The 14,104-nt window shown below is 36.5% G+C and overlaps 1 protein-coding gene across 3 annotated transcripts in view; it reads left to right on the plus strand.

Moving 5' to 3' along the window:
* Window positions 1–12,008, plus strand: part of LOC126213067 (zinc finger protein 99-like) — a 205,315-nt gene extending 193,307 nt beyond the window's left edge. For 2 of the 3 annotated variants that reach the window (XM_049940650.1, XM_049940649.1), the window contains exon 8: window positions 9,635–12,008. In XM_049940650.1, the coding sequence (XP_049796607.1) occupies window positions 9,635–11,090 (1,456 nt within the window). In that variant the 3' untranslated portion in view covers window positions 11,091–12,008. The remainder of the gene's footprint in view (window positions 1–9,634) is intronic. The other variant, XM_049940648.1, reaches the window with a different exon arrangement.
* Window positions 12,009–14,104: the final 2,096 nt, after the last annotated feature.

A 14,104-nucleotide genomic window follows, 5' to 3' on the forward strand; every position in this document is an offset into this window, starting at 1 on the left:
ATTTGATCAGGCATTCTGAACTCTGTTGAGTGGACTCTCCTACTCGTGGAAATAATGTAGTTCTCAATTCTTCATTTAAATATACTCCCATTGGAAGGGATTTAACAATTAAAAGTAACGTCTCTTATCAGTGTTAGCATAATGTTGGATGCTTTTGACAGTATCTATTCAATAATGAAGAACTGTTGTTGTTGTTGTTGTTGTTGTTGTTGTTTGATGCAGTTCTCCATGCTAGTCTATTTATGCAACCTGCTTTACCTTTGCATAACTACAACAGCCCTCATCCATTTCAACCTGATTATTGTATTCAAGCTCCAGTCTCCCTTGACAATTTTTACATTCTGTATGAAATTGACAGTTCATTGATGCATCGGAATGTGTCCTATTAGCTGATCCCTTCTTTTACTCATGTAGTGACATAAATAATTATTTTCTCCAATTCAATTCACTTCCTCTTCTTTTTTATTTGATCTTCCAATCTAATCTTTAGCATTCTCCTGTAGCATCACAGTCCGAAGCTTCTGTTCGGGTACACGCCAGACAAATACCTTCAGGAAGGATTTCCTTAGACTTAAATGTTGTTATTGCTATCATCATCATCATCATCATCATCATCATCATCATCATCATAGTTAAGACTGCATCTGAATTTGGATGTCACATGTTTATTCAATTTTTCTTATTTCCTTCTTTATTTTTTCTTCCCAAAATCTCTCCACTCTTTGACTGTGTTCCCATTTTCTTTGTTCTGTCCATATTTTCCTCTTTTCTTCTTTTCTTTTCTTTTGCTTTAGAATTCTTGTCCACAATTTTGTTTCACAATTTCCCTTTTATGTATAAATGTACTATTGATTCATACTTGTTTTAGACCTTCATTTGTTTTATTGATGCCAATTTATTTTTTTTAATTGAACTGTGACTACATCAAAAATACTCTTAGTGAATCTGTTGTTCATTCCAAGCATGCCTCTGTAGAATGTTAAACCATCATTTTTTACCATGTTGGTGGCCCTGTTTGTGTATTCATACAATTCTTTGGTTTGTCTCTTCATCCATATACCATCATTGAGTATGGCTCAAAAAACTTTTTCTGAGGTTTCTATTTTTTTTTCTGCTGCTGTAATGCTTGATACTCCAACTGTGGCTGTTTCTTATCTTTAGAGTGCTTCTGGTAGTGCAGCTGTATTGTAGTGCCCTGAACTTGGTGTGTCTTGATATTTTTCTCTTATTTTAGTGTGTCCATGTGAATTTGTATGCTTCCTGAAGGTTTGCTGTTCTTTCTATGTTGGATTCCTTAATTTAACCTACATTTTGTATATTTTCCCTTAGATACTTGATTTTGTGTTTTCTTGTATGGTATATGTAGATTTGTTTCGGTGGAGACTTCGTGTAAGTGCTATAATGCTTCTTGCCTGTTGTTGCTGAATTTTGGCAGGTCATCTGCAAATGTGTAGCATTTTGTCACTGTTTTCTTTACAAATGTTATCCCTAACTGAATCCTTTTTGCTTTTTATCCCATTGTTGGACAGTGTTGCCCAAGAATATGTTCAAGAAAAGTGGTGAGAATCCATCTCCTACCCTGATACCTGTGTGTTTCTCAAATGGTTCTGAAGTTACCCCCATCAGTTTCACTTTGGATGTTGGGCCTGTTAGTTATTGTTATAGGAGTGCCCTAGTTATTCTGTTTTAGTGTGACAAATAGCTTGCCTGTCTATGGAGTTGTAGGCCTTCTTAAAATCCACAAATGTGAGTACAGCATTGTTTGCCTGGCTGATCTTCAGGAGTGTTCGCAAGATCCAAATCTATTGAGTACATGATCTTCCTTTCCAGAAACGTGCTTGGTATTCATTTGTTATTATATGACCTTGCTGTTCTAGTCTCATGAGTAATGCCTTGAGAGAATTCTGTTAGTGACTACTAATAATGAGATGACTCTGTAATTATTTAGGTCTTGTCTTGTTGCTCTTTTGCTGCAGTGTGTGGGTTAATGCATATTTCCATTCCTGTGGAACTATAGCCCCCTCTACATCTGTGATAGTGGGACGTTTAGAACCTGTATTTGGTATCATTTTCTTGATGTTTAATTAATTTTTTAGGCTTTGCACAGTTGACCAGTTTATCAAAGTATTTTTTTCAGAATTTTCCAGTCTTTGTTTTTAGAGATCGATCTGATCTTTTGAAACATATGTTTGGAGTCTGATAACTTTTTATATTTTTTCTGATTATTCTGTAGATATTTCTCTTGAAATTTTCGTCAATTTCATTTATTTTACGTTTGATGTATGCTTTTTTCACTCTTCTGATATCTTTTGAGAATTATTTTGTACTTAGTGGAAATGCTGCCATGTTTCAGTAGTTTTATTGCTGCTAAACTTCTTCCATGCCCATATTGTTTGTTCAATGGCCTAATCACTAGTTGATTTCTACCATCTATCTTAGCATTTTCTGCGAGTTTGACCTCTCAATGTGAGATCTGTTCAATTTTCTGTAGTATTTTCATTAATTTCATGCATAATTTTGCCTTTGCGTATCTCCAAATATTCCAGATAAAATCTTATAAATTTTTGTTTGTCTCTGTTTCCAGGAAATGACCTAATTTTTAGTAAATGATGGCTGGACTCCAAGAAAACTTCGCATATTCTCGCATTCAAAATTTCCCTTTTGTTTTTGTTTGTTATGGCTATGTGATCTATTTGGAATGTTCATCATATGTTCTTGGGTGTTTCCATGTTGTGAATCTCTGTCGTGGCTTTTGAAATTGTGTTGACATAAATTTTACTTAAAATTTTGACAATAATATATGAGATGTTACCCATTTTTGTTCCTACATTTTTTTGTACTGTGTGTGGGCCTGTTATTTGCGTGTACCTTTTTCCTACTACTAGTTGTGAATTGAAGTCTCTTAATATAATTTTAATTTGTCTTTGTGGTATTTTGTTTATTTCCTCCATGTCTTCTCGAAAATTCTCGGTTACTTGTAATCTATTTCTTTGGTAATTCTTGGTGCATGTGTGTTAATGATTGTGTATGCCCTGCTTCCTGATTTGAAGGTTATTGTGAAGATCCTTTCTGATTTTGAACAGAAATATTGTATTTTGTCTATGACTGATTTGTGTGCTTCAAAATCTGTACCAAACCTTGTGTTACCCTTCTGATGGCAGTTTTCCCCTGTATATCCTGCAGTTTTCTGTGTTGAAGTGGTTTTTGTCTGTGAAATGCATCTCTTCTATTGTGAGGATGTTGATGTGAAATTTTTGTAGTGTACAGGTAAGCTGTTTAGGTTTGCCTAATTTGAGCAGTAAATTTGTGTTGAGTGTGCCAGTAAAGTCTGTGAAGAGGATTTGACAAGCTCTCACTCTCCTTTTCATAATATTTCTTGTCCCCCAAAATCTAATGATCAGGAAATCCCAGTACATTTTCTTTAACCTGCAATAGTGGATATCTTTCCTATTGTTCCATAATGATTCTTTTCAAGTTACAGATGGAAGTGATGATCTGTGTTAGAGATTACATTTGTTAAGGACTGGACTGTGAGAACAAGACATGCTTGTATACAGTTTCACCAACTTGATGAACAGACATTGAGCACTTGCTGTTGGATATCAAAATAGACGCTAAGGGACTTAGGTCCATGTTAGTATTTGATCCACACTATTTATTTTGTGTCCTTAAAACCATCTATATATGAGAGGCTTTCCCCTAACTGACACCTGGAGAGGTGCCTGATGGGGAAGTAACCATCTCACATGACTACTTAAATTTGTATTACATGTTAACAAATTTCTCTTGTTCAGAAATATTTATGTTGCCATTACCTGTCAGCATTTTGTATCTTCCCTAATTTTCTTCAGAGTTCTGTCAGAGCTTTCTATAGATGGTGTCTATGTTTCCCTTAGTCATGCAAATTCTGCAACCTTACATTTGCGCTCTAGCCTTTCCTGCTTAGATATTTTGGACGTTCTGGCAGTCTCATTTTTCAGACTCCTGTATTCATTTGCCTTCTTCATTTGCTGCATTTTTGTATTTTCTTGTTTGGTAAATAAAATTAAAGATCTTTTGCGGTATCCAGAGATTTCTCTTAAACCTTGCCCTTTTGTCTGTTGATCACGTGCTGCCATCAGTATTTCATCTCTCAAAGCTACCAGTTCATTTTCTTTTGTGATCCTTTCCTGTCAATCATTGCCTAATACTTCGTGTGAAACATGCAGCATCCTCTGGTTCTTTCAATTTATCTGCATCTTATTTCCTAAATTTCGTACCATTTTGCTATTTCCTAGGTTTTAATTTACAGTTCATTACCAATAAATAGTGGTCAAAGTCTATATCTTGTCCGGTAAATGTCATACAGTTTGAAATCTGGCTTTAAAATCTCTTCTGTGCCATTACATAATCAATATAAAAACTTCTAGTGCCCACAGGTCTCTTCCATGTACACAGTCCCTTTACATGATTCTTAACTGAAGTGTTAGCCGTGATTAAATTATCATCTGTGCATAATTCTTTTTAGGTGGCTTTCTCTTTTACTCCTTTTTTATCCCTTTCTCCCAGTCAGCGTTCTCCTACAATTTTTCCTTCTGTACTTTTCCCACTGCCAGATTCCAGTCTCCCATCATAATTAATTTCTCATCTTCTTTAAATATCTGTATATCTGTTAACTCATCATACATTCTTTCAATCTGTTCCTCATCTGTAGAGCTAGTTGATGTACAACTTTCACTACTGTGGTGAGTGTTTGCTTCATGTCTGTCTTGACTATGATAATTTGTTATCTGCATTCCTATTTTCGGATTCATTTTTACACTTACCCCTTTGTCATCCCTGTTTGACGTTTTGTTTACAACTGTGTACTTACATGACAATAATTCCTGTTCTTTCTGCCACCACACTTCACTATCTTCCACTATGTTTACCTTCAACCTTTCGATTTTGTTTTTTAAATCTTCTAATTCATCTACCTGATGAAGGAATCATGCACTGACCCTAGAATGCCAGTCTTGTTTACCTTGATGACAACATTGTCCTGAATAGTCTCACCATGAGATCCTAATGGAGGACTATTTTACCTCCAAAATATTTTGCCAAGGAGGATTATTTAACTGTATAGAAGAGTTGCATGCACTGTGTAGAAATTACAGCTGTTAGTACCCCTTGATTTCAGCCATTTGCGGTATCAGCACAGCAAGGCTGTGTTGTCTAACATTACTAGACCATATTGGCCAATCATCCAGACTGTTGCCCTCACAACTACTGAAAAGGCCTCTCTATGAACACACATTTGTCTGGCCCCTCCACATTTTATATCCTTTCATTAATGACTCTTTTGCATTGCATTACAAACTTTTCAAGTGACACGGGTAAGAAATCTGCATTTTGGATCACAGTCAACTGTCACGTGAAATGGCTTTTTTTTAGCAGTTTTGCCTTTATACACCCATCATTTTCTTTTTCATTCATGTAAGGTTTTCCAGAATTTTGACATGCCTCCCTAAAACTTTTTGACCAAACAGCTTTTTTCGTCTTTCTTTATTCTTAATACCAGTAGCTCCACCAAATATATTAATTAAACCATACTAACTACACATTTCACTGAAGTACAAAGTTAGGGAGAACTGTAGTTCCACATAACTATATTAAAACCCTGAAAATATTTAAAACAACATAGGCCTAGTATAAGTTTTGTTTCCTAACCTAACTTTCATAACCTATGTCTAATGAGTGAGTCTTGGAGTTTACCTTTATGTTGCTAATGTTTGAATGACTTATGTTGATTGTGTAGTGTATGATCCGCTGTTTCAAAGTATTCAGTCCCCATTATATTCACTGCTTAAGTCCAAATTGCATAGTTGCTTGGGATAGTTTCACTGTGGCACTGGAAAGAGTGGGAATATATAACAGCAGTAGGAAATTGTAAAGAAAAGGAAGAATTGTAAGCACATTTAACATTTCCTGAGAAAAAAGTGCATTATTTGAGTACTGACATGCAGTTGGTGGAAATTCATTAATGTTGAACTTCTCTCTGCATGACTCATATGTTTTATGACATTGTGATAACTCTTAACCATTTATTTTTTAGTATTATTACACTGGTCTGCATCATTTTTGAGGGAAAGCTTTTTAAGGTGCTTCTTAATATTTCATGCATACTGAATTCAGAAATGTAACTCATTTTGTTCATTCAGTTCTAGTTTTGGTGCTATTCCTCTTTTTAAAATATGACATCAAAGAAACTTTTTTAATGTAGTATATATGCTGATAATAGTTTGGAAACAGTCTTGCATTTGGGTGAAGTCTAAATTATGTACGTAAGATCATACGTTAATGTCATTTTATGGAGGATAGGCTATCTTCAAGGACTTTTGAATGTGTTTTGCATCTGAAATGTCTCTCATGGGGCGCCAACAATAATCCACAAGCATGTTCACATCACAGCGATACAGGTATCTCACCTCATTCACTTTCATGTCTCTCTGAAATTGCTCACCGAGCTTCTTGCTATAATTTCCACAGTTGGAAGTAATCTAAATGTGAATTGAGCACCATTTTTATTGACGTACAAGCACAAAAAACCTGGAAGTTTTACAGGAGTTCCTTGACAGCATTTTCATACTCTGGACTCCTATAGCTGCCAAGAAAGACTTTTATTATTGATTTCAGTGCTAACCAGGCATTCCTCTCTGTATCCTCCAGACTATCATTGAATTATGGATCCTTCATCAGAGATCTGTGATCAGAGAATCATCAAATCTACCTGCATTAAGTGTGGCCTCACTGACATGTGGAACTTATGTTTTAAGAAAGTAAATGCCCTTTCTTTTTTCACTACAAAACAGATTTAATGTGCAGTGGTGGAAGTAGAATTTTCTGTGCATCCATGAGAGCTTGTGATTTATTATTGTGGAAACATGCTGCCAGGATTGGTTTTGCTCCCCAGGTCTGTGGTATATAGTGCTTCTCTGCCCGACTGTCCCATAGTCACAGTAAACATGCATATTTGGTGTAGCCACGTTGTAGACCCTGTAGTATGTCCACAGTGCCTAACAAATAGTGTTAATGCGTACTTGTGTACATATTTTAAAAAAATTACATGTTAAGCTCAGAAACATACCTTTATGCCTCAAAAAATCTTCCAGTTGTGGTGTTATAGTTGAGAGCTGTTAAAAACGTTCAATATTACTGTAGGTTTCACCGATTTGTACTGAATGACCCACTGGAACAGAAGCAATTATGCTACAAATGATTAGTATAACTTTCAGACTTCTACATAACGAATCTATGAAAAGTCACCATTCAGTAGAGGTATTTGTTATACCAAAGCTTCTATGAAACCACACCAATGTCATGACAGTGAACCAGGAAAGCTTATTCATCCTTTCTGAAAAACCGTCAGAGTTCTTCTTCACAGTTACAGTACCAATAGAAGGTAGTTTCAGGAGCTGACAATCTGTTTTCTTGAAAATGTGATCCTAGTAACTGGATAGATTCTTTGGATAAGTACAAATCCCATGTCAAATTATTCACTTCACCTTGGGTTAGGGATTTTAGTTGGCATGAATCTTAGGGGGCTTGATATGTGTCACCAGTAAACCTAATATCCTCTTCATGCATATCATCATTTGGCCAGAAAAATCGCTTTAGTTGTCAGGGGTGTTGGAATCGGAATTCCTGGTCCATGAGCCACTGGCCTTATGGCAAACTGAACATCTTGATATTTATGCTCACTTTGTTTCTTTTGGTTTATACCAAGAAGTAAAGGTAGATTGATTCATTAAATAAATTCAGATAGGATACTTCTAATTAATTTAAAAAGCATGCTAGAGAGACATATTAAGTTCGTGAGAACAAGTCATTAACTTACCTCTAAATTTGTACATGCAGTAATATCAGTTGGTAGTATGATCTGTTTCCTCTCTCCAAATCATAGGTACACCCAAATCGATACACTTTCACTGCTTTTTGATCCAGTGCCACAAACTTTCAACACACATTTTGCAGCGTACATGTGGAGCAGAGTGGTTATCCTCATCACTAATTTTAACTCCAAAATATGCATGCCACTTTTGTCTCACAAAAGGATCAATTTTGAAATTCCTGTGTGGGATGATGACTTTACCACAAATGTAGCATTATATTGCTACATTTGGATGATTCTTGCACATTCGATTCATTTTGTGACGATGATGCTGTCACCTGCAGAGCTCAAGTCATACTAGCCTACAGGTCTCTTACAAGTTAGAAGTACTATCAGCTTAACCCCCCCCCCCCCCCTCTCTCTCTCTCTCTCTCTCTCTCTCTCTCTCTCTCTCTCTCTCTCTCTCGAGTTGGCACATCCATCTCTGTATACACCACTGTGAGCTATTATTGTATCTCATTTTATCGTAAACAAAACATAGATAATAGAAGTTTCTTTTCATCTTTTTAACTACCTTTATTTGAATATCTTATATTAAATGGAGCTCTGTGACATGGAAATAATTCTGTTTTCTCATAATAAACTTACAAATTTCAAACACTTGAGTCGCTTACATACCTAGCAGGTTACTAGTTAGATATTGAGATAGCGAAGAAATGTGACCTGATTGAGCTAAGTGCATTACATTTCTCAATTCAGCGTGAACTAAATATAAAAGATTACCTAAAAGCTGATAGCATAAAAAAAAACAACTTTGAAATACAGACCAGTGTTATATCAATTTTCTATGTTTATGCCACAGTGTCCTGAATATGAGGCTGGTTGAAAGGGTATACAGACGTTACTGCCCCTCTTACTCAGCTGCAGCCACTGAGGGATCAGATGAGAACATGTGTATCTGGCACAGGGTCAGGAACATTCATCCTATCTTTCCCTTGTGGCAAAACTCTGCTTTATTGCAAATTAACCCCAAGCTATCTCCTCTTGTAGCTGTATCTCTGTGTTCTTAGGCCTCAAGACAGAATCATCAGGATTATCTGTCAGTGGACCACCACAATCTTCAGAGCATCAGTGGCTGAGAGACCCAGAAGAAGGATATTTTTCTTTAGGTCTTATGGCTCTACCCCTGCTCTGTGAACATCTGAACAAGCAAGAGTTATATGCTGTTCTGACAAGAGCTGTTGTATTTCCTCTTTTCACACCAGTTGGAAATTGTCATAGCAAGCACACAGCACGTGTAAAAACTTCTGCAACAAGTATAAGACAGCAGCCCAATCCACAATGTCTACCCGGAAGTGTGCAAGCCTGTACACTTTCCAGGAGACCCACATTCCCAACTGTTGGGAATGTGGGTCTCATAGGAAGTGTGCAAGGGATAAGTCCCTGCAGTCGGGCCATTCACCTGTGTCCTCAGTGGCTCAGATAGATTGAGTGTCTGCCATGTAAGCAGGAGATCCCAGGTTCGAGTCCCGGTCGGGGCACACATTTTCAGGTGTCCCCATCAAGGTATATCAACAACACCGGTCGGCAGCTGAGGGTTTCCATTGAGAGAGAGAGAGAGAGAGAGAGAGAGAGAGAGAGAGAGAGAGAGAGAGCGCATCCTGCCATAGATGAAACAGTTTCATCTCATAAACATTGAATGTATAGACATTCTCTTACATGCATCCTGGAAATATTTACCTATTGTAATTTGTGATTGTTGACTAATTATTTTTTTCGTTTCAGGTCGACGAAAGTGGCAAGTGAGGCTGGTAGTTTTGTATTTGATGAAACATATCAGGGAACAACAGGTGATAAGCTGGACATTACTACAGAGAAATCAGCACATTTCGTCAGTAGTGGAACTGCAGTACAAGCGTTTCTGTCTAAGGAGGACACTGCATTATGTAGTAGAAAAACTAGCAACTTAAAAGAAAGTGAAATTAATCAATTTATGTGTAGTTCATGCAATCAAACTTTTTTGTCAAAATTCAGTCTCATAATGCATGTGTTCATTCATATTGATGGTGTGCAGCCACCTTCTCATGTCTGTACAGCGTGTGGTGAAGTATTTGAAACACGTGATAGCTTGAGCAAACATTCTGTTGTGCAAAGAAGCATTAGACACGTAGAAAGTCATCAACGTAGCACAGTTTCTAATGAATATGATAGTTTCATGTGCTGTGAGGTAGTAAGTAGTGGCAATAAATTACAGAAATGTGGTACTTCCAGTAAACCTATCAATAAAACACATGGTCACATACCATACACTTCTGATATTTGTGAGGAATCATCTAGTCAGCCTGGACATCTCAAGAGCACAATAGTAATAAGTACTGGTAAAAGACCACACAAATGTGAGATTTGTGGTAAATGTTTTTGCGATTCCAGCAGTCTCTACAAGCATTCCTTAATACATAGTGCGGAGAGACCACATAAATGTGACGTTTGTGGGATAGCATTTACTAGAGTTGGTCATCTCACGGAGCATTCTCGAATACATACTGGCGAGAGACCACACGTATGTGTGGTTTGTGGGAAATCCTTTGCTGTGATGGGCAATTTCAAGAAGCATATCTTACTACATACTGGCGAAAAACCACATAAATGTGACATTTGTGGTATGTCATTTACTCATTCTAGCAATCTCAAAGTTCATTCGCTCATACATACTGACAAAAGGCCACACAAATGTGAGTTTTGTGATAAATCGTTTACTACACCCGGCAGGCTCAAGGTGCACGCTCTTATCCATACTGGTATGGGATCACACAAATGTGACGTTTGTGGAAAGTGCTTTACTCAGTTTGGTAGCCTCGAGGCGCATAGAGTGAAACACACTGGCCAGAGACGACACATGTGTGACGTTTGTGGCAAATCATTTGCTAGCCGTGGGAATCTCAATGTACACGCATTAATTCACAATGGCGTAAAACGATACAAATGTGACGTCTGTGGGAAATCCTTTTATCGGTCTGGTGGTCTGAAGGCGCATGTATTAGTGCATACTGGCGAGAGACCGTATAAATGTGATTCCTGTGGGAAAGCGTTTACCGAGTCTGGTAATTTGAAGAGACACGCATTGATACATACAGGCGAGCGACCTTTCAAATGTGATGCTTGTGGAAAAGCATTTACTCAGTCTGGTAGTCTCAAGGCCCATGCAGTAACACATATTGATCATAAAACAAATATCCAGTAATGTGAGGTATAATTAGGAGTTATTGTTAAGCCTAGGAGACCGATTCAAGAGGAAATAAATTTTACAAAAATATTTGACCATCTTAATATAAGATGGTGAAAGCAATAAATGGAAGACAGCTGCAGTGATAAGTTTCTAACAGGTTAAGCTAGGCCTGTATGTCAGCAGACATATGAGAATAGCTAAAGAAGTGTGATGTTGAGAGCAAATGCTCTGTTAGGGCTGTTAATGTGTTTTGGAAAGTATTTCTGCACTTTCTTACAGGATGAGATATCAGATGGTTGTCAAGTATATTTTACTGGAGGTGTCTAAAAACCAAAGACAAGTGTATGGGGGATTAACTTTTCATAGATGTACATGTATATTTTTGCATGTGGAGATGTAAATTGACCATTTTTTTTAAATTCTTATTCATAGTTATCAAGAAGTGACATGTTTAAACTGACTGAAAACAGCCCTCTTAACCGTGTACTTATTAACTTGTTTGATGTATGTCTAGTGGAAAAACTCTTAGCATATGTTGTCAGTTATGTTTAAGACATGGACTCCCTATATTTTTCCGGTAGTGTTCACAATGCAAATGTATATATTATAATGTTCTGAAAATTTGTGGCAATTCAAATATTCTATGAACTTGAATCCTTTTTAAGTATCTGCTTACACCGTTTAAACTTCATGTTTTTTATCAGTCTGCAGATAAGCACTGTTTTTAGAGACACCTTTACGCATGTGTACTTACGACATTTTAAACTAATTCTTGTTTCATCATTTGTTACTCAAGGCTGTTTCTATAACTTCAATATCTTGAAATAGTATTAAGTGGTGGGATTTTTATGCCATGTTATGTTAATGAATTGTGATTCTTGTCTATTACTCTTTCTTAGGAATACTACAATTAGTTCCGCTGTTTTGCTTTTTAATAAAGTAAAACAAATTTACAATTTCACTAAAGACACCTTTTGTAACTTTTGTAAAAGTAACATGAAGTGCTAAATTTATTATCCATTGCTAGCTGTAAAATAGCTTTGTCAGATGACTGACTACTGGATGTTACTTTATTTTCTTATTAGGAAAAGAATAACAAACGAAATGTTTCCTGCTTGCTAGGTATTCTTTATGTGGATAATGAATAGTCATTTTACTTCAGCAGCCTTTCCTCTTTGGTTACTGCAGACAGGTTTGCTGCATGCTGAGCTAAATGGTGCATCATTGCCACAGCTAAGGCTATGCAATCAGTCCGCCTTGCCCTATGTTGAATAATTGGGAGTGCTTTCTTTAATGCCACCTTCTGTAGCTCAACGATTTGTTATCACCAAGAGAAACAGTATTGTAGTTGGAAAAATTAGTTTCTGGCCATCAAGGTTGTGTACAAATTAACTGTTGCTACTAATCCAAGATCTGAAAGGGCTTTTCAATTAATAGTTTCGTATTCATATTAGTAACCCATTCTGGTGATCATGTGTCAGTACACATCAGGAATTCAGTGCTGCATGTATTTTGACCTTCACCAAGTGGATATTTTCAAATCACATGTAGTCTGTTTCTTTCTGTGCATGTGAAAATTGAGCAATACAGTTTTCCTTTATGGTATTTTTGTTCTCGAAAGCATACTGATATTTTGTATGTTGAATGAAATGTGCTGATTGTCTGCTTTGTTGTTCTTACATATTTTTGTTTGTTTGGAACCATACTAAACAGTTCTGAACTTCATTGTTACATGACATGGAAGACGAAGTTCCATGAACGGTTTTCTGCTACCTTGATTAACTGCTTAATCACTGGAGGATGGAAGATGGCCTATCTATAATAAGCACATAATATGTGATTTATGTTACATTTTTGTAAGTATGTAATAAGTATGTAAGTAGTGCATCTGCAGAAAAGCTCATATCCTGTTGGGATATTTGGCAATGCATTTCTTAAATTTCTGGTAGCTTATTGTCCAACACCAATGAACAACATAGATCTGTTACACAATTGCTTATATTTCATCACTTTAGTGTAACTTCCGAAATCACCCATATATAATTTGAAATTTTACTCCTTTCCAATGTTTATTCAGGAACAATAATTTATCCAAAGTCAGGTATGGACCTAACCAAGTTCCAGAAATCTATGAAAACCATAACTTTGTTGTGCAATTGTGAAATAAAATCTGCAAAGGCGATGGAAGTCCGGGTGTATATATATATTTGTTGATGGATGCAGTATACACCAAATATTCACTTTTGTGTATATCACTTCAAATTTCCAGTCTGAATTTGTCAACGCAGTTACTTTCTTTCAGAAATAACATGACATGGTGTTCCCTTTTGACTGTTGTGTGACAATGGTGAGACATCAAATGCGTAATAAATTAGATGAAAATGATTTTCTTTCCCATCAGATTTGCGACCAAACCATTCCTTCATCCTAAGAAAATCGCTCTTTTGCAGAATTTTCGGATCTCTTGCTGAAACATATGACTGCTGCTGTAGAAAGTTTAACATTGTTCCTTTCAGAATCGGTGGCTGAGTTAGTGTTAACATGTATGTCAAACAATTATGCTATTCCTAATTTTATCCCCAGAGTCTCTTCTTCTGCGAACTAGTGATGATGAAGGCTTTGAGGTCCCATTCCTGATGAACAGTGTGATGTAAAGGAAAGTTTAACGCAGCTAAATGAAATCGCGACTGACAAAGTACTTCATCAAAACTTAGCAGGCTTTACAGTGAATATCTAATAAGATATAAAATCTGCTATGTGCTTTAAATGGATAACATTACACAGGTACCTGAGATGTGACATGACTATATTTGCCATTAGCATTTAGGGAATGGCAAGGTGGCCTGAGATAAGTCAATATCACTCAAGGAAAACCCATTGTCTGTGCTTAAACTAATACAAATCTGTGGAGGAGTTAACTCATCAGTAGCAGTCAGATGGTTGGTCTCCACTTTCTAGGTACTCAGTGGTTGACTTCTCATTGTGTGTGAACACTTTTTGTCTATTTCATTTGGTATTTCTTGTACAGT

Source organism: Schistocerca nitens, chromosome 11, assembly GCF_023898315.1.
Source record: "Schistocerca nitens isolate TAMUIC-IGC-003100 chromosome 11, iqSchNite1.1, whole genome shotgun sequence".
NCBI classification, from domain to species: domain Eukaryota; kingdom Metazoa; phylum Arthropoda; class Insecta; order Orthoptera; family Acrididae; genus Schistocerca; species Schistocerca nitens.